This window comes from Temnothorax americanus, unplaced genomic scaffold, assembly GCF_048541705.1.
Source record: "Temnothorax americanus isolate GAGA-0224 unplaced genomic scaffold, ASM4854170v1 Scaffold26, whole genome shotgun sequence".
Classification (NCBI taxonomy): domain Eukaryota; kingdom Metazoa; phylum Arthropoda; class Insecta; order Hymenoptera; family Formicidae; genus Temnothorax; species Temnothorax americanus.
The window spans coordinates 2,057,678-2,083,270 of record NW_027509401.1 but is presented as its reverse complement, the minus strand read 5'-3'; the positions used below and the strand labels follow the sequence as shown (position 1 = coordinate 2,083,270).

The 25,593-nt window shown below is 42.0% G+C and overlaps 1 protein-coding gene across 3 annotated transcripts in view; it reads left to right on the top strand.

Annotated features, from left to right (window-relative positions):
* Positions 1-25,593, top strand: part of LOC143899297 (uncharacterized) — a 151,378-nt gene that overhangs the window by 82,775 nt on the left and 43,010 nt on the right. For all 3 annotated transcript variants that reach the window (XM_077409514.1, XM_077409516.1, XM_077409515.1), the window contains exon 2: positions 677-3,160. In XM_077409514.1, the coding sequence (XP_077265640.1) occupies positions 1,394-3,160 (1,767 nt within the window). In that variant the 5' untranslated portion in view covers positions 677-1,393. The remainder of the gene's footprint in view (positions 1-676; positions 3,161-25,593) is intronic.

Below are 25,593 nucleotides of genomic sequence, written 5' to 3'. Positions count from 1 at the left end.
CAGCAAATATATAAGAATTAATAATTATGTAATAATGCAACCGGATTGTCTATAGTAAAATTGTGTAGCAACTTATATTATAAGATAGGTTATCATAGTGAAATAACGGTGGTCACCTCGTCTTCTTTCTAAAACAATAATTATGCCGCTGGAATGCGTCTCATGTTAGCGGCGAGCGGCGTGCCTATCAAGCTAAGAATGTGCCGGCACATCTCGGCGTTGTTTTACAGAGAAACGGATTGCGCTTGCCTAGCTATATTGGAGTTGCTCCATTCTCGTGGCACTTATTGCCACATCTTACAGTAATCATCCATCGAATTTAAAATTAAAAAATAAAATTTTAATTGAATCAAAATAAGAAAATAATAGACAACAATGATAAATGATAGATATGTTTCTCAAGACAGTCAGGTTCTTATAAAATTGAAGTGTTTTAATAAGCGCAGAGAGAGAGAGAGAGAGAGAGAGAGAGAGAGAGAATTATTAAAATAGAAGACAATGTAATGAATATTTAATTAGTAAAAATGAAATTATGAATAAACAGGCGAATCGGATTAATCAGACATCCCCGGAGTAACTGCTTCGACAAGATAATCTCAAGCTAATCCGTTAAATGATAAATTAATCGTTACACGTTTAACACATCGACATGAAGGGAATCACTTGCGTGTTACAGATCGGAAGCACGTCGATCAGCCGAGGCGCGGTTCCGTCGGGAAATCGAAGGGAAGAACCGCACGTTAGGCTGACGCCGACTGGGAGGATCGTTTCGGGGGACATGGCTTAACTCGCGACAAGTGGGAGATAGGTGGAGGAGCCACCATCCTCGGGTCTCAGGATTCCGAGAGCGCGGATGGTCGCCGAGATTTCCTACGACGTTGGAAGTAATCACGAGTGGTGTCGGGTGGTGTGTTCGTGATCAAAGAGGGGGGGTTCAGTGGCTGTGATCGTGGTGTTGTGTCGGGGATCAGTGTGTCGTCGGTGAAGAGTGGTGAGAGGTATATCAGGTTGCGCGTCCCGGCTACGCGAGTAAGAATTAACGACAGGGAGCAAGTGTGGTGAGGAGAAATCAAGGTGGATAAGGTGTACACACGATAACCGAGAGGTGGAAGACGCGAGGAGAAAGCGAGAGAGGGAGAGAGAAAGAGAGAGAGAGAGATAGAGAGAGGCGAGAAGAGAGATACGGCCGGATATATCGCGAATTACGTCGAGCGAGAGTAGAAGCGAGAGAGTGAGTGATGTGTTCGATGGACGAGGCGCGTCTCGCGGGCGGTGGTCGGGGTAATGATAACGCGTGTAGTCACGCGCGCTACCACTACTACTACTTAGTATCCAAAGTGAGAAACGACGGGCAGACCAGGCTGGCGGGCGCCGGGGAAACGTTTCTAAGGGCATGGCGACCACGCCACTAGGCGGTCGCCTCCCTAACGTAAATCGTAAAGGACCATCTCCGTGCATCGGTGGTGGTGGTATTAGTAGTAGTAATAGTAATAGTAACAGTGGTGGTAACGGCAGCAACGGCAATAGCAACAACAATAATAGCGGTAGCAGCAACAACAACAACGGCTTAAGTAACAACAACGTTAGCGGCGGTCAATCGAGGAGGCAAGAGAGAGCGCTGGTCGGCAGGGAGCATCGCGATCATCGTCACCATCACCATCACCATCACCATCACCATCATCACCATCATCATCACCATCAGGGTCGGGACAAGTCGTCATTGTCATTGTCATCGTCGTCGTCGTCGTCGTCGTCGTCGAATCAGCAGCGTGAGTCTAATAAAGCAAGCACAGTGGCTGCTAACGCCGGTGAACTGGATCCGGCCGCGACGAATGCGACCAATAACTTTGAGTACGACGACAACGAATGGGACATTGGCATAGGTGACCTGATAATCGATCTTGATGCGGACATTGAGAAGACGAGGGACGAGAAATTGAGCTCGGGGACAGGCATGGCTTCTACGCCTGCCTCGGCAGCATCGGCACCGAATAACGCGAATCATCATCAGTTACAGAACTCAGCGAGTGGTCTCAACTCAAACTCCTCGTCCTCGTCCGTTTCGTCGACTGGCACGAACGCCAGCAGTCAATCTTCGTCGTCCTCGTCATCGTCGTTGTCGTCGTCCTCCTCGTCATCCTCATCGTCATCGTCCTCCTCTTCGTGCGGCGTCAACTCGTCGTCGGTGCGCTCCAACAGCCCCGGGAGCGGCAGCGGCGGCGCGAACGGCACCGGCAGCGCGAACGGCGCCGGTAACACAAACGGCACCGCGTCTGTAGTCACCGGTCCCGGTAACAAGCAAGCGTCGGGCATAAACGTGAGCGGCGTAAACGCCGTCCACGGTAACGCCGGTAATCCCGGCAAGATGGCCGTTGAACACTCGGCCACCGTCGACAAGGGCCTCAAGATGAAGATCAAGCGGACGAAGCCCGGTACTAAGACCAGCGAGGCCAAGCACGAGATCGTCAAATCGAACGAAATCAACGGTACCGCCTCGTCACAGGATTCGAATAACGGCACCGCTGCGTCCTCGACGTCCTCGTCTTCGGCCGTCGGATCGACGTCCGCGTCGGCCGCGGTCGCGCAGAACTCACAGAACTCGGAATGCGGCGCGGCGGGCGGCGGTCAGTCGTCTTCGTCGAACAAATCCAAACCGAGCCACTCGCCGGCATCGGCCGGCGGCAACGGTGCCGCACCCTCGTCCACCGCCGGCTCGAAACGCGGCTCGAGCGGTCATCGGCGCGACAAGGCGCGGGACAAGCACGAAAAACCGCAGAGCAATCACACACCCCAGCAGACCAAGCCGGAGATGAACGGTACCGCGCGACCGGCGCCGCAGGGTCAGAACTCGGCCGGTGGCGCGACGCAGTCTCAGGGCCCGACGCCGGCCGCCACGGCGCCACAACAGACCCAGGGACCACCGCCCAGCTCGAGGACAGGTTTCTCCGTGTCACAGGGCCCCGGGCCACCCGCGACCAGCGCGGCGGCACCCTGTCCGCCGCCGAGTCCGGCGAGCGCCACGGCGGCCGGCGCGGCGGCCAAACCGGAACAAACCAAGGTCGCCGCGGTGCCGGGTCCACCGCTCACGACACCCGCCGAGGAAGCAATGGACACTGCCGCTAGTCCTCCGCCTGCGAAAAAGATGAAGACGGAATCAAAGGTAAGTCTTTGTCTGTTGTTGACTAATTTTGTCGCAACGTCGACCATTCAAGTTATTCAGCGTTAAGAGAAAGTGTTCTCACGAAATTTGGAATTATCTTTTGAGATGTTGATGAAGATGATCTTTTTTTTTCGAACTTTGTAAATTTTAGCTTTCATAATGAACGAATTTAAAGTTTAATTAGAATTTATTTCAAATTTGTCGACTAATGATACACACCATTATTTGTTTTCATATTTCTGAAAAATTTCATTCATGAGAAGCTACTTATCTCTGTGTGGATTTATATATATATATATATATATATATATATATATATAGCTTGAAAATTATTAACTAAATTAAATATTTTCAATTTCAAACATCAGAAGAAATAACACCTTTTACATTGAATCTGGAATACTGGAATATATTTTAGAATACACGTTAATAGCATTATATCATTCATTACTTCGCATTCATAAAGTATCTGTCATATTAAAACTGTGATTTGAAAAACGGACATGTCTACAATTAATTTTTCTTTCTCCTTTGAGAGAGACAAGTTGAATTAAGTTGACGGATTTCCTTTTCCGCACAAAATTGCGCGCACAGCTATGTTAGCGGGATAAAAAACAGGGGAATTTTTTTTCTCTCGCGCGCGACGCATTCCGACCGGATATGTAATGCTGATTTCCGGCAGCTCGTTAGTCGCCACGAGCTCGAGCTCCCTCCTCCGATCGGTATCTTCGTCTCGTCGGCGGCGACGCGTAACGCTCGTACGCACCTAACTCGCTCGCGGCGCGGCAAGATGAGAGCCGGCACGGAATCAATTACATAAGTTCATATGCATAGAACGCGAACGAACCGCGACGAAACGATAGTCCGCATGAGGTATGCGCGTACATGCATCAATATTGCGTTTCGTTGCGTGCATCGGAAAAAGTTTTGCCTGAAAGAGATACTAGGAGATTATAGAGGGAAAAAATACTCGAAATGTCTCATTAGATACTCATGACATGCATTAGTAATTAGACAGTAAAACAATAGATAATTAACAAGGTAAATTTATTCATATAAAAGTGAATAATTTAAAACGCAAATGAAAGAATGACTTTCCTATAGCAACAGTATTTTTCAAGATATGATGGATTTTACATAAAATATAAAGAGGACATTTTTATTATTAGACAAAATATCTAGGAAATAGAAATAAAATTGTAACTCAAATTGAATTAGTCTCGAGGATTCCTTTTTATTATATCTATTCGCAAATTGAGCAGAAACATGCGTTAATGAAAAAAATCACGAAACATGAAGAGATGATATTTTTCTATTTTCATTCAAATGGAAACTTCAAAGAATCGATATCGCATTGACATGCTTCACGTATTTGCTTCCGTTTTATTCTACGTCGGGGTAGACTATCGCCGTGACACTTGAATAAATAAATCCGCTTCTCGAACGCGACTGGAACGTTATTGTAAAATACGAGCTTTGGTTTCTGTCGCGAGTCTCCGCTCGCGAGCGCGCGTGCATATGTATATCTGAAAATAAACGCGAAGCGAAAAATATCGTTTGAGAGATACGGCGGAGCACCATAAATAAATCTCGTCTCGCGCGCGCTTCGTTCTCTCTCGATCCACAGCCATCAAAAGTTGTGCATTATTTTGATTTTCCCTCGAAGAGATCTAACAAACGTTATCGTATTTTACGGTTGGCTGGACGGCGGCGAATAGGATGGGTTTTCTTCTTGGATGTGCGCGGACAAATTTTTCTCTCAAACTGGACCTTATCTAACTCGCCGTGCGCTTGTCGCGCGAAACATTCACTTTTTTGTCGCGCATTTTTTATATTCAAACTTTCGAAATGTTTGAAATATGCAATCAAATAGTCAAATTTCATCATTTGCTCGAATTCAAGCAAACTTTTATACTCTCGGAATTTTTACCGCAATTTTAATCGGCGAGATATTTAAAAAATAAAAAATTTTAACTATCAACAGGCACGGGGCCGAAAAAATCGACGCTATATTCCGCGAGGAATATTTCACGAATGTATTAAGTTGAAATTGCTGTAGCGTGTACACAGGACATTGTGCACACGCACGGAGTCGTGAAATCCGCGCGTTTTCCAACGGACCTCGGTGTATCTCTCGCCTTGGCACACATCGGGACCGTCGTCGTTCTCGTCATCGTCGTCCCGCACGTACGTGCTCGTTCGTAACCTTGTTCGCGAGCCATGTAACGCCGGACACGTATTCGCGCGTCAATCAACTCGCGTATACGTGTCGCGGATGCGCTCGCGGCTCGCCCCGGCTTGGCTTGGCTCGGTTCGACTGCAACAAAATTGGGAGGGCACGCGCGTATGTGCTCGCGGCGGAAAACCCGACGACACTTGAGCGTACACGTCACAGTGTTAACTGTTAAACGTTCCGGTTAACTGTAATGCTGCTCTTTTGTACGTTCTAAAGAGGGAAGCAGAGAGAAATTCTCGCATAATTTTGCGGAGAAAGAGTTTACTGCGTGGCAATAAAGTTTTATACACGTGAATAGATAGCAGCTTTGCTGTACATATCAATTTTATAGAGGAGAGGGAGGAGTAGGAAGGAATAATTTTGCGCTAAATTACGGCAGTAAAAGACATCTTTTATCATGTTTGCAGTTGTCTTCGGTGCTCATTTCATAGTTAAATGCTAATAGACTTTTTTGTATGCTTTTGTATTACTGTGTGATTTTTTTCATCTATTTACATATGCAAACCGTGCACTCCGCAAGCTGCAATTTTAAATGCAAATTTTATGTATCGATTTTAGAGGCAAATATTGTATAGATTACGATAAATATGCTCTTTGATGATATAATAGACGCCATATGACGTTTCAACGTGTAGATTTTGCTGAGGGTATAAAGTTCAACCAAGATAGAAATTGGCATGAACTATTTCTGCTCTTTGTGCGATGATTGCAGCGAGTATTTTCACTTGGCGTCTCTCGTCGCTATCCGCGGTTCATGGCAGCCGCTTTGTCGAAGCCGTTTTGAAAGTATACCGACACGTCGATACACACAGCCGATTGACTCGCGTCATCTATTATTCGCCGCCCGATTCGGCGAGTGACATCGATACGACTGCTTCTCCATTGTAATAGCGGCGTCATTATTTTTGCACACTACGATTTGCCGGCGATATTATTAATGATCACCGCGCTATTCGAGAGAGGTAATATTTAACGAACGTATATTCACATGCAAAACAAACGATATGTAATCTCTGTTCTGGCAGTGTATTGTTTTTTGACTTTATAGTTGTCACAGGTATTTCCAGGTATCGCGTTCAAATTGCAGTCAATCCTCAATTCATCACTCTTTATTTTCAACTTTCGATTATCTAGACTACCAAGTATTTAGTTTTAATTCTTAAAGTTTAATGACGATTAATTCTCAAATTTTTTCAAAGTCTTTAACTCTCTTGAAAGTTGGTTCTCTCAACTCGTCCTCGGCAAATTTGAGTGGTGCGTGAAACGTGAAAGAGATAAATTCAGGTTGTTCGAAATTCGAAGGATCATCGCGTGATTATGACGATTTCATTTAATTCCGTGTCGATAGATTTTAATAATTCGGACGTGCGGTTAATTGAGCCGCGATGAATGAGTGGATTAACGCGCGGAAAAGGATCCGCTTGACGTGCCGTTTGATAAATATTTTTGATCGCGCCCCCGTCGACTCGGAATTGACGCTCATCGATGTCGGAACGGGTGCGGAGGTTGGGCGAAAGCCGAGGGACATGGCATGGTGGCCTGAGCAAAGTGGCATCGTCGACTGCTCTATGCACCGAGGGGAATAATCCGTTATAACCCTGGTATGGAGAGAGTTAGGGGTTCTCAAACCCGTTCCGTATAAGACTGTTCTACATTATTCTAACAACATTTAAGCAATTGGAGCAAAGCATTTATTTATTTATTTCTGTATAACGTGTATTTTGCAATGATTTTTTACGGTTAAGTGTTTGTAGAAATTTTATTTCATTCTTTTAGGAAATTAATAATATTTTCTTTGTAAATTAAATGTTAATATCTATCATAATAATTGTTAAGATTCAATCCAGAGAGTTTTTATCAGTGAAATAATACAAATATATTGAAGAAGATATCTAGGAACAATAATTCGATGTTATTAGCATTTGTAGATCTCTCGTTTTTTACATCGTGGCCCAATTAATCTGAAGAGTAATTTGCTATTAGATAAAATCGTTTTAGCCTATATATATAAATCCTTATTATAAAACTCGTTAAACCAAAAGTTTAAATTGTTTACTGCAAAAGCGCAGTTAATTAAAAGTTTCATTACCCTCATGTTCATTCGAGATGCTATTAAAAACCACATTGTCCGACGTTTCCGCTATAGTTACATCATGAGGAGTCAGTATATGTCGATAAAAAAGGCCGCGTGATTAATCACAAGTTGTAATTGTCATAAACTTTCGGGTCAATCGAATTATCGGTTTTCGCATCATGTTTCTCTCTTTCTCTCATTTTCTCTCTTCCTTCCTTCCCCTCTCTTCCTCCATGTTGCAATGTTTATCTTGTGCCGCATTAATAATCGCCTGCACCGTGCTCATAAACTACTTACAAATATTGGACGTATGATTTTTCCAATTAAATGAACTAAACTCACAAAGCCGTCAGCTGTCTCTTTCTCTCTCTCTCTCTCCCTGTTCCTCCACCTCTGCGTACGCCTTTAACTCACGTTGCCACAAAAGCAACAGCGGAATAAACAGATTACATTCTCCCCGGAACACATTTTTGCCCCGAAATTTACTCCGCGATACACCACCCATTTCCCGCGCGATGTCACCCACCTAACGTTCAACCCTTCTTCCGCGTCGTCCCCACCCTTGTGAGCGTCGCGACGTCGATGCAGGCTGCACAGTGCTATCTTCGCGTCCGCGCTTTCGCCTTTCCTCCTTTTCCACCGCGAATTTCCCCCAAGTCACTCTCGCGTCACATTTCCTCCTTTTTTCAAAGGGGCTCTCTCTTTTTCGATCTCTCTCGCATACATATAGACACGCACACGCGGACGGCTCTGGCTGGGTTGGCTCACCAGGTTGATTCGTTGGTGAACGGTCGGGCAAGGTTTCGTCTGTGACGGTCGACGAGCCCCTAGAAGCGCGCCGGCGGAATCTATATCGGTGTTGGAGTGTTGGTGCACCAGAGCCGGCTCTGGGTCTTCTGCCACCCCTGATAAACGAATCGCATAACCGCAGAGCTCTGTTTCTGCAGAGAGAGCCGCATATATTAAGCTTGAAACATATGGAAACAAAATCCACATTTTCCAAGTTTTTTAATTACTGACGTAGCTTTATTCTCGGTGTTTTGTTTCTATTATATGTATATTAAGTTTTTGTTCTTTGTTTTTTTTTTAGACATAAATATGTAGAAAAATAACATTTAGTATTTTCAACTTTGAAGAATTTATACATTTTAATCAAATCTAAATGACAAGTTTTTTTCAATTTTAACATAAATCTTAATAAGAAATAAATTTGCTTGAATATTCCTTGTTTATTTTTCTTCCTTGTAAAGAATGTAACGTTGTCTGATCCTTCTTTGATTTAATAATATACCGATTTAATAATTTTTTTTTTTACAAATTCAAATATATTTGATTCATTTATTTTAAAAACAGCAAAGCACAAGTAATTCATTTATCTTTCATTCTTTTCTCGTGTTGTCGCACATTCTATAAATCCACAAAAATTTAATGAATTTAAATAGAACAAGCCTAAGAACTCAGTTCTTTTTAGCTGTAATTATATTCTTTGCATTCTAAAACGAAACAAACTTGTTCTAAAAGAACAAAAAAGAGAGAAATTGAAAACGAAATGAATCATTTTTGCATATATAGTTAAGAAACATAAAAATTGTCTTTACTGAAGAGTTACCACTGATATTTGCATAGAAATAGATAAAGAAATACGTCTATCAAAAGTATTCGCTCTTTCGTAAGTGTTTCTATGCATTATTGGAAAAACATCTGGCAGAAATAGCATTCTCATAGTCAGAATTTTGTAGAAAAAGCAACGAACATCTCGCTTTGCATTTTTTGGCGTATTTTAGACAAAATGTCACTTGCCGATTTTTTTGACGAATGTTACCTTTATATTTTTTCAATGACTATTTATTTACTCAAAATGTGGATCTAAAGTGGATTCCGTAACTCCTAGACCCGGCCCTGGTCGGTAGCGTCGCTACTACCAGTGGTTCGAGTGAAATTGGGGTGGACGGGAGAGAAAGAGAGAGCGAGAAAGGGACGGAGTGAGGGCTGGTTCCTGCTCCTACGACTGTGTGTCGGTGGGGAAATGTTGCAGGAACGGCAACGGGGGGTGCAAACGGCCTGGGCACGGCGGGGTGAGAGGCGGTCGACGGGGGTAGGAGGACGGGGGTGAAATCAATACTCTGCGGTCTCCGCCCCCGGGAGTACACGGATGAATACACGGACAAACACGAGCGCCGACGAGGGTATAGCTCGTCGGATTTCGCTAGTGGTGATGCGCCGTTCCGCGTTCCATTTTCGCCCTTTTCCCTCGCCCCTCTCCGCGCATCTTCAAACCTTTCCTCCCCCTCTGCCTCCCACTAGCTATTCCCCATTTCGCATGTTGTCGCTGCGTCCCGCTCGTTATAGTTGACTGTCTTACCAGTCGAGGACGTCGACATGCGAGTAGATGCCGTCGAAAGTGGGATTGGCAGCCGGCCAATCGCGATCATCGGAGCCGTTTGCGGTCGTTTCGGGATAAATAACAGGGATGAATTGCGAAATTGTTTCGCTACGCTCCCCCTTTTTTGCCCGATGATTCTTCAAAAGTGATCCCCCGGCGCGGATTTTTCTGTTTCCCATTTCACGTGCGGCAGTAACAAAAGCGACTAATGCAATGCGATGAAATAACAGAATTGTTAACGGAATGCAATCGAGTTGAGGCTTGAAAAACGTCAATTTCGAGTTTTATACACTTTTGAGATTGCCGTTTGTAATAAAAGATCCTGTGATGATGGACAATTTCTCTTTCTAAAGCTTTTCGCTTTGATTTATTACAAACTTGTCAAAGATGAAAAGATGATATTTTAATCATCTATTTTGGTGCTCTTTTCATATGCCATATTTCAGATAATGAGTCCGATGCCTTCGATTGCAATTAAATCTATGATTGCGTTTTTATATTTTATTTTAAACGGCGTATCTGCAGAAATATTATCTGAAATGTATTTTCAAAGGTTATTCTTCGCGTGTAATATAGCTTTTTTTTTTAGAATTTCTCATTTAGGTTTCTCTTCTGATATAATAAGGCAGAACGTTCATTGTTATTACGTTGAAATTTTCGCTCGCTAGCTCGTACATATATTCCCTTGAGGGACTTCGAGCATACCCGTGAAATTCGAGAACCATGAACAGGATTTTAAAACACAGCTCTTTTCATTGCGGCGAACATTATCTCCACTTAGTGGATAATATTCCTTTTTTTTTTTAGCGCTGCCACCATCCGCCGCGGAGGTGGCTTTAAAATTTACTTCGCGCACGCCGGAAGAAAAGTCCGCCTGATGCCGTTTCAGAATTACGACGCGGGTTATAAAACACGGCGGCGGCGGGAGAGAATAAGAGAGAGAAAGAGAGAAATGCGCTTTCATCCGAACGACGTCCTAAAAAGATCTTTCATAGTCGCAAACGCCGTTAGCCCTTTTTCTCGGTCACCACTCTCGTCCTTTTCACGCAACGTCGCTCGCGCGATAATGCAAGCGAAAAACCAGTGCTGCTCTCTGACACGAATCGACATCTTTTTGCCAAAACTGTCATCTCCAAATCGTATATCATTTCTTTAAGTATTCGTATTCGAAACACTTTATTTATTGATATGCAGTGATACGTAACGTAACGCGTTCGAAAAAAAGATGAGCTTTATTGTGTCATATATTAATTACCGATAAATAAATCGTTTCAAATACTAATACAATTTTGATATCACGGTGGCTTTATTTCTCGATTACGGAAAGAATCTAGGCTTCTTGATGTTCTTCTGCGAGGACATTCTAACTCAGACAGCAGGATAGAGATAATATTTTTATTTTATTTTGAAGAAGATAAAATTTCTAAAAAAAATTAACAATTAAGATATATTGAATCATATTTTAACATTTTTCCATTTATCAAATATATTTAATACTTTTAACATTATCTTTCTTTTTATTTGATATCTATTCTTGTTTATATATATATGTGTGTTTAATGATTCTCTTACTTTTTTAATCGGTTATTGCGTTCTTTCGTTTTATTATATTTATCCGTCATTAATCTCTTTTTTATTTATTCTGAATTCTTGATAAAATGTTAATTCTGATTCACTATTTTGCGAGGATGCAATCGGCTATTAAACGATGATCAGGAGAGCAGTTAAAGACGGGTGCGGCGATAGAAGCCGCGGTATTATTACCCGATGCCTCTATCTGCGGCATCGATGTATCGATTCTCGATTTTCGATATACGATACCCCATTCACGATCGGTTTTATGGCTGGTCGACGCGATTTCGCCCTCGTCGCACCGCAAAGCCGCAACTTCCATCAGCCAGCTCGACGATATCAACGGCGGACGCGAGTATTCACGTTCGATATTTTGAATACATCTATTTTGCCCGTAACTCCGCGTTTTCGAATGATTTTGTCGACTCCCTCTGGTGGTCTCTTTCAATGATATTGACATGATGTCTCGGGAATGCTGTGTATTCCTCGAAACATTGAGATTGGAATTTACAGGAAAAATTCGTGACCAAATCACGGGTAAGAAATTACAACAGAAAAGAACAGCATTACCACAATGAAGCAATAAGTAATTAAAGACTCAGCCAACCTGACATGTCTTACATTCTTACAAAATTTTTTCAAGGACGTGAAGAGGAAAATTTTTGTTAGCACTGTTAGTCTGGATTTTCGAGATAAGAAAGGTAGTTGTGTAGATTTGAGTATAAGATATGGGAAGAATTTTTTAAAGGCACTGACATGTAATCTATAACGAAGCAGGATGTGCTGATTGGGACATCCACAGGTACTCTTAACTGCGCGGACGTAAGCACGCGGAAAAAAATAAGCTTGACGTGTCGAAAAGTCCATAGATGCCACACCCTCGGGGCAAGGCGCTCGCGTGTGTACAGCCGAGCGTAGCGGCTCGCACACAAACGCAGGGGGTTGGTCGGGAGATACGATGGAGCAAGAGAAAAGAACGAAGCGAGAGGGAGAAATGAGGGCGAAAGAGAAAGAGTCTCGGAGTGCCATTCTGCTTACAGAGACACTCGCTCAGGGACGGGCAGTTTCAGATACCTGCGCGCTTGAAGATAGGCTTAAAAATCGCGATCTCTTTGTATACACGTTATATTCAGTCCTTAATTGTTTCTCGGTAATAGTTAATACGTGAAATTAATGCGCGTTATTTTCATTTTTCCATAGCAGACTTACAATATAATCGTTTTGAAGTTAAATCGCAATGTCAGTGCAAGTTACGTATATCACAATGATATTAATGTTGATGTATAGTATAAGATATCTTGTTCGAGATGGAATAGCTTACACATTTGCGTTGTTTATCTGAAATACATAAAATCATTGCGGGTATTATGCGTGATGCATCCTGAAGCAGCTGTCTTTCTGATTACTGTTTGAAGCCGCCACTGCGATTTATTCCCTTGTTCGTCGTGAGAGACGTACGCAAACAGTCGCGAAGGGATGAGACGTTGCTGGTTATAAGGGGTGGAGAGAGTGCGTATTGAGAGTGCGAGATTTCGAGAGAATGGAATCCGCCATGAGAGAACGACTGCGAAATCGAGAGCGGTCTTTGTGCGCGTCTGTGTGTCGAGGGTGAAGCGAGGGGCTAAAGTACAAGGGACTCTCGGGGAAATGGCGAGGAGTTTTCGAGGGTGTCAAGGGTGTCCGCAGGGAAATCGGCGATTCCCCCCTCCGGAGCCGGGGGCACGAATAATACGCGAATTTCTCGAGAAGGAGGGTTCATGATGAGCGATCGCGGTAATTAAGCGTCCGTTGTAATTAAAACGCCACTTGCTTTCAGCCCCGCTCTTTTTTCGCCGTGTCTCCCTCCCTCGTGTTGGCAGCTGTCCTCGTTTGAGCTCTCGATTGCGAATCGACGATCGTAAGTAAAACGGCGTTTTACTGACGGGGCATTTAATAATTGAATGTACGATTAATCCGTAATTCGGTATTATAGATCACACAATAGAATATAGGGTGAATGTGCCAGCCTATATATGTTTACGAAGAAAGCGAGATCATAAAACAGCCATAAATATACATGGGATAAGGTCTTGTTATACAATTAATGGCCCTGAAATTGTTTCCGAAGTGGCGAAAATATTTTTAGATGTTTTAGTTCTCCAATTTCTGTAATAAAATCTAGGTTTTTAAAAATATACGCGGAGTGCGTGTGACTCAGAGATCGCTTTTTTTCGTGTCTACGGATCCTAAAAGGCCAAATTACCTATCAGCCTAAAGAAATAAATAGGAACTTCCTGTCGTTCAGCCTACTGTATATAGATTTCATTCCAGCCGAGAGCTCGAAAGTGACACTGATTTAAGAACGCTTTCATTTGCCTCGAATACATTTTGGCCGTTCCGGAACAGGGTTTGCACTTTCGATCGGATCGGAGTGAATCTCGATCCCTTCCTCGATAATTCCTGGAGGTGCCTATCTCCTGTGCATCGCATAGGGAGAAGGTAAAGCCGACAAGGTTCAGTCGAGAACAGTAGATTACCATTACAAGGTAGGAAAGGGGAAGGGGCAACAGAGTGGTTCTCCAACATGTCGCGCTCTTTCTCTCTCTCTTTCTCTCAGAACTGTTTGAATATTAATCGACTCGTTTGACTTATTTATCAGCCCCTTCGTGCCGCGGGCACGAACGATGCTACCGAGTCTACGGCATATACGGAGGGTAGAGAACTCTTTTCGGGGGGACATAAAACGACTGTTCCACGACCGCAAGTGAGACAGTCGAGGGTAGTGTTTGTTGCCGCGCGCATAGGGTGTCTCGAAACGACGCTCGTCATGCATTATGAACGAGTGTAGGAATAGGGCGGAGATTGAGATTAATTTTATCGCAACGAGCACACGGATTCTGTGCCTTTTACAGCGTCGACCGAACAAACGTGACACACATTCTTTTTTAAATGAACGGCATGTTAAACGGCATGTTTAAATGAATACTATAATTTACTAACAAGAAGATATATTGTATTTCCAGCATTAATGATATTAGTTTGACAATTCGAGCTGAATTACGTTGATAATTGATAAATTGGCTTAATTAGCATCGGCTTATACGTAAGTCACGCCGTTAACCAGCTCTCGAAAATCACAATGGGTGTTCTCCATAACGATAACAATGTTTATATGCGTATATCAGAAAGTTATTTTACGTGTAATTGTATTTATCTCCGTAGTCTCGGATTTGCTCTTTACGACATTCTCCGCGTCGTTTATCGTCTCTACGAGATACTTCTTGAGCATCCCATGATGTAGGGCTGCGATCGAACGCGTATGCGGTCGTGCCTTCGGCTATACGGCGAACAAGACGAATAATTTATCGACACGGTCTAAAACCACCCTTCTCGCGTGTACCGCGTGCGTCGTCGGCTAGGTTTTAGGGTCCCGTCATCGCGGTTAAGCTCGTTACACCCGTACACGCGAGCAGCTTAGTCATGCGTGTCTCTTACGCAAACACGACTGCGCCCGTACGCTGCGCGAAATTACTCATTTGTCGCCTTAATCGCCGCTTTTGTATCGCGTTTCGCAGCCCGAAACATCGAGGGGAACGATCGTTAATCGGCCGTGTCCACGCGAGACCTTCCTTGCTGTTCGATAGCGCAGTCACGCGTACATCTCACAATACATTATAGACACAATTCCTGATGACAGTTCTCATAATAACGCCACAGCGTTATTTTTCGGTGAATTTCACGGCAATTAACAGAAACATTTCTCTGGCGAGAGAAATATAGAAAAATATTTAATAAAATAGACATTGGATAATGGGAAGTAATAAAATGACTACTAAATTGCGCAATATATAATAATATATATAAAATGAGAGTATTATATATAAAATAATTTTTTATTTTCTATATTTAATGTAAATTTTCAGAATTTATCAAAAACAATTGTCTTTCCTATAAACAAGGACAGTATCTAATCGAAATATTATTAAAACTTCTCTAGCTTGGTTAGAAAATCCTTAGATACAAGCGATAATACTTTTAGAGCAACTTATCTGCGGACCTTTTATGAGAAAATTGATACGAGAAACACTCCATTTCGAGCTATTTCATCCCAGAATTCTCGAGCTCGCAAAATCGGAAAAATGATGGGCGGAAAGAGCGCCGGAGATGTAATGCGGCAAGGAGCATCGGGAACTTTATTTGAGTTATGATGGTTCTTCCCACGTCGCACAATCGTCGGGAGGCTCGCATTCACGTTCCTTATGTTCCTTTTCTGCTTCACGTCTTTGTGTATCGTACATATGTATCTACCGCCGTGAGCAACAGCACACGGAGCGGTTATCTGTGTAAACCGAGGAGATACGGGTTGGAAGAGATCTCCACGGAGTGCCGCAGCCATGTCGCTTTGCATTCGATACCGACAATCTGCTTGACGAATTCGGAGTCGAAATCATTTCTTGTCGAAAATTTGGGAGAGAGAAAGAGTACTATATTTTTCATGCATTTCAAGTTATGTAATTAAAGTTTCGATGATTAGGCTCTCGATAAAAATGCTGTCGCTGCGATTAGTCAAATAACTCGTCATTCCGCACGCTTTGACTTCCATTATCTGTAATTCATGGGCAATGCGCGATTTTCGGGACATCCTGTGTACGCGAACGAATACAGGGCGTAGGAGTAACGGAATGGAATGCGAGTCGCGCCCGGATTTTCATCGCGACTCTCGTTGGCTTTGAAAAATAGAGCTGGAATATGCGGGTAATATAAAACGGAACATCTTAAGCCTGGCCGGAACGCGCTGTTATTAAGTGCAGCGGTACCTAGTCTAACGTTCGAAAGATTAAATTGTTCATTCGTGATTAATGGTTTCTCTCCCTTCCCATTTGCTTTCATTAATTTCGCTTTGTCCGCGTTGGAAAGGTCGACTTCCGCGTCGTGACGTTTTGCTTTCTTAATTACGCTAACTAACTGGTTATAAAAAAAAAGAGATTATTTTTATTATCGTCAGGCAAATACATTTTCATTTGTTTTAATTTACTGAAAAGACGGCAGTTATGGTGAAAAAAGGGAAAGCTGTGAGAATAAATAAATTACTTTCCTCGGGCACCAAGAAATAAAACAGAAATGAATTGCTATTTTATGTTTATTACGTTATGTTAAATGGCAATACAATATTACATTGTGCTTAAAAATGTGAGAAAGTCAAGTTTTTCCTTGAGCACGACATCTCGTAACAGATACTAATTGGAAACTGTACATATATATCTTGAATGATGAAGGTGTCAATCACGCATGCAATAACTTTCCGGATGAAAAACAGGATAGTGAAATGCGAAGGGACGAATCACGGTGAGACGGCGCGCGGTTCTGCATGTAACGCAACTACATGGATGTGGGTTAATTGCACCGGGAGACAAACGACTTAATTCCTCTCGATTAATTAAGGCCGTCGCGTAATTTCTCCATCCGGTACGGTGAGTCAGTACAAGACGTACGGGCCCTACAATATTTCTGGCGACCGGCGGAAGATGTCTCGGTAGATGTCGACACGAAGACTACATTAGCACTCTGGAATTCCAGGAAAATAACAGGAAGCGTAACATTAGGACGATGACTTTTGAAGCAAAGAAGAAATTCAGTTATGGTCATTCATTGTCACGGCTAATTGTCCCCCCTTTCCTGTTTCTCTTTCAATTTCTAAATTATTCGCCTAGATATCTTAACCGCGTCCTGAGAAAAAGCAACTATCTTATTTATCTCCTTACGTCACATCTGGGATCTGTGAGCTAATAGAACGCAATGTTGAAGATTTGCGAGGTCGAGTCTGTTTTTAATATAGCCAACTGTGCTGTTTGTCTCTTTACGCCTCAGACACTACGTTCCCTGTCGCGTGTAAATAAGTACTTTATATTTCATCCTGATATATGTTTAGCGAAACTGTAGGAGGGTAGGGAATATAAAACCTTGGGCGAGATGAAGCCTCGAGGGGAAAGAAAGGTGCTGATGTCGAGAGAGTCACGGTCCATTTGCAATATGTTTGATTATCATTTCTTCCCTTTTGCGTCTCCGACCTTCCAATTTTCAAACAGGTATCTCATACTTCGTCTTCTAATATTCTTAATAAAACTATAACAGGGCGGGAGAATAGAATCGGTAGGGGACTGAAACCCGGGGGAAGATATTGATGTCGAGAGTCACGGTCCATTTCCAATATATGGCCGATTGCTTTTTCTCCCTTTCGTGAGCTTCGTACCGCATCCCGCTCACATGGATATTTTATGTTCCGTCTTTTTATATATTCTTAATAAAACTGCGCAGGGTAGAATGTAATGCCGAGGGCATGAAACTTGACGGAAAGATGTCGATGTTATTACAAGATACTCGTGTTTCGAGCAACATTCCATTTCCGGTATTATCGCTTTTTCTTCCATTTATGTAAGGACTGGCATCGCACACCTATGTAGGTCTTTCCGTCGTTTTTTAAGTAACGTTGTTTTTAAAATAAGAAATCGTAATAAAGCGAAAAATACGGTACGAGAGAAAAAAAGCTTTAATTAAATTCTTTGATTTAATTAAGTCTCTGTTTTTGTCTAGACTCTAATAGATTAAAGCGTTTTCTTTTATAACATTTTCAACTTTTTTTAAATATAAATTTAATTAGCGACAGAGTGGGTAGTTAAACGAGTAAACTCTTGAGTACCTCGATATTTTTTTCAGTTTAAAATAGTGCGTTTTTTACAACTGCGAAAAATAGTTTAGGAGTAATTAGAGTTATCGAACGAATTTATCGTCGTCATGACTAATACAAAATCGTTCGAGCAATCGGCCACTCGAGCGCGAAATACTCGTTGTCGATCGTTACGAGTCAGTTACGGATATAAATATCGATAAAGCATCGTAAGAGTCCCGATAACGATGATAATGAGTGTTCGCGCTCTTTCGCGCGTGATAACGTACGCTCCGAATTAATTCTCGTTGTAACGAGGCCGTTCCCGCGATAGAAGCATCGATGCCACTTAAAGTCGATTGGTTTTAGCATTAACCATGATCAACCCCCGCAGTCTAATAGGACCTCAAAGTAACGTGTTACGTGCCACCACGAGGGACTTCTGTTTCCTTTTACATCGACTTCAAACGTCGCACGATCATAAATCATCGTGACCTGGATTCCGAAAAACGTCCAAGTCAGTAGGATAAATATGTATCGGCTTTTACTAATCTAGTTTTGATAACCGGTGCCGACACATTTTCTCACGTGGAGAACGACTCCATTCACGGCGGAAATAGGTGAATTTTCCTTCTCCGAACTCGAATTGGAATCATGAATTGGATATATAACGGGATATCGTCAATCAGAAACGCATAATTCGATATCGGGGAAAATTGCGCGAAATCGTACGATAATATCTCGAAAATTAATGTGAATAAATGTGAAAAAGAAAATGGATATGAATTCAGATAATTAATTACTCGGGAATAATTCGAGATGAAGATGGCTCATTTCGTTTTCCGGGGTATTTTACGCGCCGCCGAGCGTTTCGGAGAAATGGTATTTCGGAACGATTTTCGGAGCGATTTCGAGATAACGTATATTTTCGGCGGCTGTCCCACTTTGCGGATTTCGGATCTTTTGCATATCCCCGCGTCGCGCTTTGCTTTCGTCGACCGGATGTAACGTGCCCCGGAGTAGACACACGTACACGTTCCGGCAGCCGTCGTGTGCGCGACCCGCTCCGCTTTAACAGCTGCTCGTATTTCACAGCCGCCGCCGCCGCCGCTGACACCTGAAATACCAGAACGTATTTGCCTTCTAATTATTAGTTGTACTCTTGAGTTATGACGACGCTGATAAGCCGCGAGAAGACGTCGCTCAGAGGTGCTTTCGAGCGTGGCGTATTTTCTCGACGGCGCAGATTGTTTCTCAGTTTCCGCTGAATTGTTTTCGCCTATACACTTCTCATTCGTTTCTACCTCTGAGAACCAGTTTATTCGGGGAGATTTTTGTTTTTTAGAATTTTATTGTGTTTGTAATATTTAAGTGAAAACTGTTATATAATACTTAAAGAATTTTCGTGACGATAAGTTGGTGAAGAGTAATATGATAGACGTCTATTATAAAAGTGTATTTAAAGATAAAAAGCGTGCTGAGATATATCTTAGAACTTATATTTACAAGAGATTGTGAAGTGATTGTTAGGACGCATTGATACTTTTCTTGTCGGCCCTATCTTGCAGCTGTTAATATCTACTTAATATCGAAAACAAAATATCGATATCAAAGATATACCTCAGTTTAAAAAGTAAAGTACTGATACTGATACTCTATGACGTTTAAGCTTTCTTAGCATATCATGTGCCATATTATTTACATTGATACGCATACAGAGCGGCTTCAAAAAAAGTTCTGCCGTTCTCTGTGTGATGGAGAATAATACTCAATAGAGATCAATCGGGAATTTTGATAATGCTAAATCTGGCAAACTGTTAAATACATTTGATTTTTGTTAACGAGCCACTCTCAAAGCGGGTGGGAGATTCAGTCTCGTTGGTAATCCGGACACGTTCCGATTGAAACTGCAGTGTTGGACTGGTCGGACTAATCAATATCGGCTCGCGAAATCAGCATTCTCAGCGGCTCGCCGCTCGCGCGAAAGTCTCCGCGATTCCACGCGAGACTCGCGACGCGGCGCGTGTTTATTTGCGCGCGCGTACGCGCAAATATTATCTAACCGCGGCCGGGGTCGGCTTACGAAACTAAGCCGAGCGCCAACAGAGTCTATAATGCACACGGCTGAGCAGAGAGCCGGGGCCCCCCCGGTTCTGTGCCGCTGACAGATGGCGCGGGAAAGCCTCCCGCGCGAGAATCAATATTCCTGCGGTATAAATTCCCGGCCGTATATATACTAAACCTGTAACTGCTTACCCGCCTGTGTGCGGCAAGCGCGCACAAGCGCGCGTCCGCACAATCTCCGCCGCGCGCGTATACTATACATTCGCTTCTGCGGTAAAGGATTAAATCCGTGGCTCTCCCCCCCCCCCCCCGCCTCTCCTTTCGGCCCGCATACACACACACACACACACACACACACACACACACACGCTGATGGCCTCGTAATAGTGATTTTGTAACCGCTCCTTCTCGCCACGAAAAGTACGCGCGAATTAACCTCCGTGGCCCCAAGGCTGGAACCCTACATTACGTTACATTACACTCTGGTACCGCGCTATTACCGTACGCGAATGTTATACCACGTGTATTATGAGATACAGATAACTAATATGTAATCTCGCGATATTGGTATCCAAACTTCGAGAGCGTATCTTTCTAAATTTGTCTTTGCGGAAATTTGCACGGTTTAATAATTACTTTAATTAACATGAACAGTTTCCTCAGCAATTTAGTCAGCTTTTTGATAAAAAAAATTGATTGCTGGAAATATATAACATTTCTTGTTAAAGAATCATGCTGTTTCGTGTGGTTTTTTTTGCGTATTTTTAAAAACATGATAATATGACGGTCAAAGAAATAATTTTCTCTTATACAGGTACGTACATCGATAGTCTATTAACCTGCGTGAGATTACAAGGTTTAAATTGCCGAAAAAAATTATAAATTACGGGAAAACGACGCGATTATTCGCGCTATTCTGTTATAGAGTCGAGTTACGACCGAGATAGCGGCTATGATATAGCCGAGCTAGAAAGCCAGACCAGCCACGATAATGAAATTGTATTTCTGTATTAAATGCAAATAACTTTATAAGAGCCATGCGGAAGCAGTAATTACCGTTGCGCAACGTTAATCTTCCATTCGCCGATACGATGAAGCATTTCGAAACAGTCGAGCTTTGTCCAATAAAATATCCAATAATTAGCACGTCATTTTTAAACTTTTTATCAAATTATGCGAAAGGCCAAGTACATGCCGCGTTCGTGACTGAATTTTTAAGTGTGACTGATTAAGAGGCTCGGAATAGTTTGCAAAAAATCCTTTTTCAGATTTGATCATTTATAAATTAAAAGAAAACCTCGGTCGACTCATTTTTACGAGCTTCATTTTTGAATACTCAATGCCGCAATTTCAAAGTTCTTTAGCACTCTTCGAAAACGCGAGAGAGAATCGGGCGAGGTCGACAAAAAGTAAACGACCGGGCGACTTTTTGAAGGCGTGTCGAAGTGCCAGAACAGTTTCAACGGTGGTAATCACCACTCTCTGCCGGCACTTTTCATTGTACCTACCTACCGCGTCGTCTCTTCGCGCCGCTTTGGGAGTTAAGTACGTTGATGTGGAAGTATCGGAGCTCGCGCTCTCTCGCTCCTTCTCCCTGCCTATCCTTCTCTTCTCGCTTCGTCGAATCGTCGAAAACTTCGTCCGCCTCGTACCCTCGTCACGAAAGTTAACCGTTCAGCCTCCGGAGCAACCCCTGCTTCTCCCAACTGCCCTCTCCCTCCCTCCCTGCTTGTTCCTCACCCCGTATGTATTAGGTTGTTACGGAAGTTCCGGCCGGTTTTTGTGCAGTAACAATCGCATCTGCGGATCCGACGGCTGCAGAACTCGGGAATAGTCTCGAGATAAATCTGACAATGCGACGAACCGTCACTTCGAGATTCAAGGCTTCAGAATGCTACAATTACGGAGACAGTTTTGATAGATTACTTTTTTTTTTAATCGAAAGAATTTGTTGCATCATATGAAGTCTTTTTCTCTTGTCTCTCTATTTTTTCGCTGTAGGTACGGATATGTGGGAAAAAATACGTGAAAAAGAAAAATCAATAGATAACAGATTATGTTTGAATCAGAATTTTATGCTTGCCATCAATGTTATTTGCCATCCAGAAGGAAAGAAACATTAATATTTTAATTAAAAATGTATTGTTATTTTAATTAATAATTTTAATTATTATTGGCTGCCGATGATTAGTTAATGCATCTTTTCTCAAGTTAATGAATAAAGCGAGATATATATATAAAATTCATATAATTAAAGATATATAAGTGTATAATATGAGACATATGGCGCTTGTATGAGAATTGATTTGTCATTGTGAAGCTAAATTATTATTACCTGTTCCATTATCTATATTACAAAATTAATAGCAATATTACAGATAGTATAATATTAGGTTACTCTATCGTGACCATTAATAACTGAGCTCGAGAGCCGATAATTCTTGTGGCGCTATAAATATGGCGTATAGCTCCATTCGTTTGTCTCTTCAATTATGCCTTATACTCTTTTTTTCCCAAGCACCCTGAAATTATTCCTATATCGATCGACGTTATATCACAGCGCTATGTCGCTATTAGAATAGGTATCTACATCTAGCACGTTGACGAAGAAGTAGACCGAATAAATAGCCGATCGCAAGCGGCTCGACGCAATCGCGTTACCAAAGTTTTACCGATACTTTCGCACGTCGAATCTACCGCTTTGGAACTTTTGCGCCTGGGAAATTCGGCGCGATAATAGAATTTTCTGAATCCGAAAGCGGCCGGCATTCCGGAATTTCCAATTCCGAACGACACAGTTATGCTATCGATCGGCATCGCGGCAGCGTTATACATACCACCATTGGAATATCTACATCTAGTTTGTTCGCAAAGTAGTAGAACCCACCGCGATACTATCGCGGCATTATACCGCTATTAATTCTAACAGCATATACGGAATGTATGGTAATCGTTCGGTATAGACCAAAGAAATATTGATTCCTCGTCACTGTAATATAAGAACGTACACACTACCAGTTTTAAACGATAAATAGCTAAAACAGAGCAAAATAGCTCTGTGATTAACGGCTGACTAATGCCTCCATTATTTATCGGGTAATGTATCGTACGTTCAATACATTTTGGAATAATTATGACAGATCGCGTGCACTGGAATTTGCTGATTATTTCAAATATAACATTTAGTAAAATTTCTATACGCGAAAATTATATGATTGCTTTTAGAAGGAAGATTGTGTTTTGACAAATCGACGAGAAAAAAATTACATATTTTATTTTTACTTGCAGAATACAAAATTGTAAGAAACTATATATATGTATATATATATATATAATTATATATATTATGTATCTATCATTTTCCAGATGAATATTTTCAGATTTTTTCTTTTTTTTATTATTTTTTACCTACTTTTATTTTTTCACTTTCCTATTTTAGCATGTTTCAATAATTATAGAAATTTTCTATCCGTTTTGTTTTCTAAATTACGACATAATTTATTTCCATAATTATTTTTTATGGAAATAAATTTCCTTTTTACTGCAATGCAACTCGATATTTCGATATTTAGTCTCTCGTGGTTTTCTATTGCAATTAGCAAACTCTCTCTTTCTCTTTCTATATCCGCATCTGGTTTATTTGCGTAATAAGTGGAACGCGCATGATCGCCTTGGGTGGTTTCAGTATCATTTCTCCGACGTTCATTCACAGGCAGCGGGTTGTTTATCAGCTGGCTAATTAATCGATACGGGTCTGAAAAATTTACCCGCGTGTTATATTCGCTTTATCGTGCGCATAAATAAACCATTTGGCAGTGATAGGGACGGGCGTTGTACCTCGATTCTTTGCTGGTTATTTTACTCTTTCGTTCTTTCTGTCAATATTTTATTTGTAATTTACAACTGTACATAGCATATATGATACCCGACACACGATATATTCGTTCATTTCGTTCATAACAGCAGATGTCACTGCAGATGCTAATTTAATCCATCAAAGAATTTCCCTTTAAAAAAGTGTGTATACGACTTGCGTTAAAATCTTTCAGAAATTTTTGTAATAACTCTATTTGAGTTTGAGTTACAAAATTCATGAAAACATATTTTTCTTAATAAATAGGAGTTAGGAAAGAATTAAGATATGGAAAGAATTAATCGATCTGCGAAACAACATTAACGTGCGCGATTGTATCTGCGAGAGCTTATTAAGCCGCGCCACGGCCGACACGTTGACATTTTCAGGAAATTTATATCGCCGTTTTACGACGCGCGTGCGTACAACTCGCGACGCGGCACGCGGCCCCGGCCCTGACACTCCTTTTATCGCGTTATTGTTTAGTTCCATTATCGGCCGATACGCACCCTCTTAATTGCGGAAAAATTGCTGCTGCGTATCGCGCTTTACGAGCCCCCGCCACCGAGTCCCCGCCGCCTGATCGTTGTTATAAAGTCGCGTCCAGGCGTTAACGATCGTGGCAATTTATTGCTTAACGCCGGCGAGATAACGCAAATAGAGACGCACGCTCGAGCGTGACGAGTGAGCTAACCGGATAATTAGAGTATCGATACTTGGGAATTCAGGCTGCGAGTCGGACGAGTCGTCGGCCGACTTTTACAAGCGTTCGCCTTGGCTTTTCCAGACGAATGGCCATGCTAAACGTCGGTTAATGGCACGACTGCGCTCGAATTTATAGTTGGCTATCGACACTGTAATATTGTAATAATTTAATTTGTTACTCGTAAAACATAGCGCGTAATTTCGATATTACAGGTCAAAATGTTTTAAAACGAGTTAGATATGTTAGAATTATTTTTTGCCTGTGTGTAGTTTCTATATAGTTACGAATATAATTTATCTTGATTTAGTTTCTACATAAAATTGATTGATTTTTTCGTTATTGCATGATAACGTTATTAACTTTCTAATCTCTATTTTTAATAACGTTTTTATACGGAGAAGTTTTGTTACGAATCAATATTTGGGTTAACATACTAAAATAACTTTTCGGTAAAAATTGCGCGCTGCAATGCATCGAGAATTTTTTTGTTGCTATCGCACGCATCTGTACGAGACTAATTAGTCAACTTTTTTCAATGGCAAAAGTTACATCGCACACCTGCAGTGATTTAATGAGTTTGGACATTCGGTCGGACCTTCGAAATTCATTTTGCTAACGCTACTACATGTTTTATTTTCCTGCAATAAGTTCTCTTAATACCGCAAATTTTTTTTCGCTGCGAAAATTTTTCTCTTAATTTCCAAGTTTCCTTTTGAAACATTTTTATAGAGGTACGATGAATATATTCCACATCCTTATGGATACTTCAAGGTAAATTATGATGGACGAGAGTAGGAGCAACTGAAAGAGTCACGAGATCCACTAGACTCCGGTATGCACTTAATGATTTCATGCATGAGGAAGAACGTAGGAGTTGGCGTAATTTAAAACGGGAGTTGGGG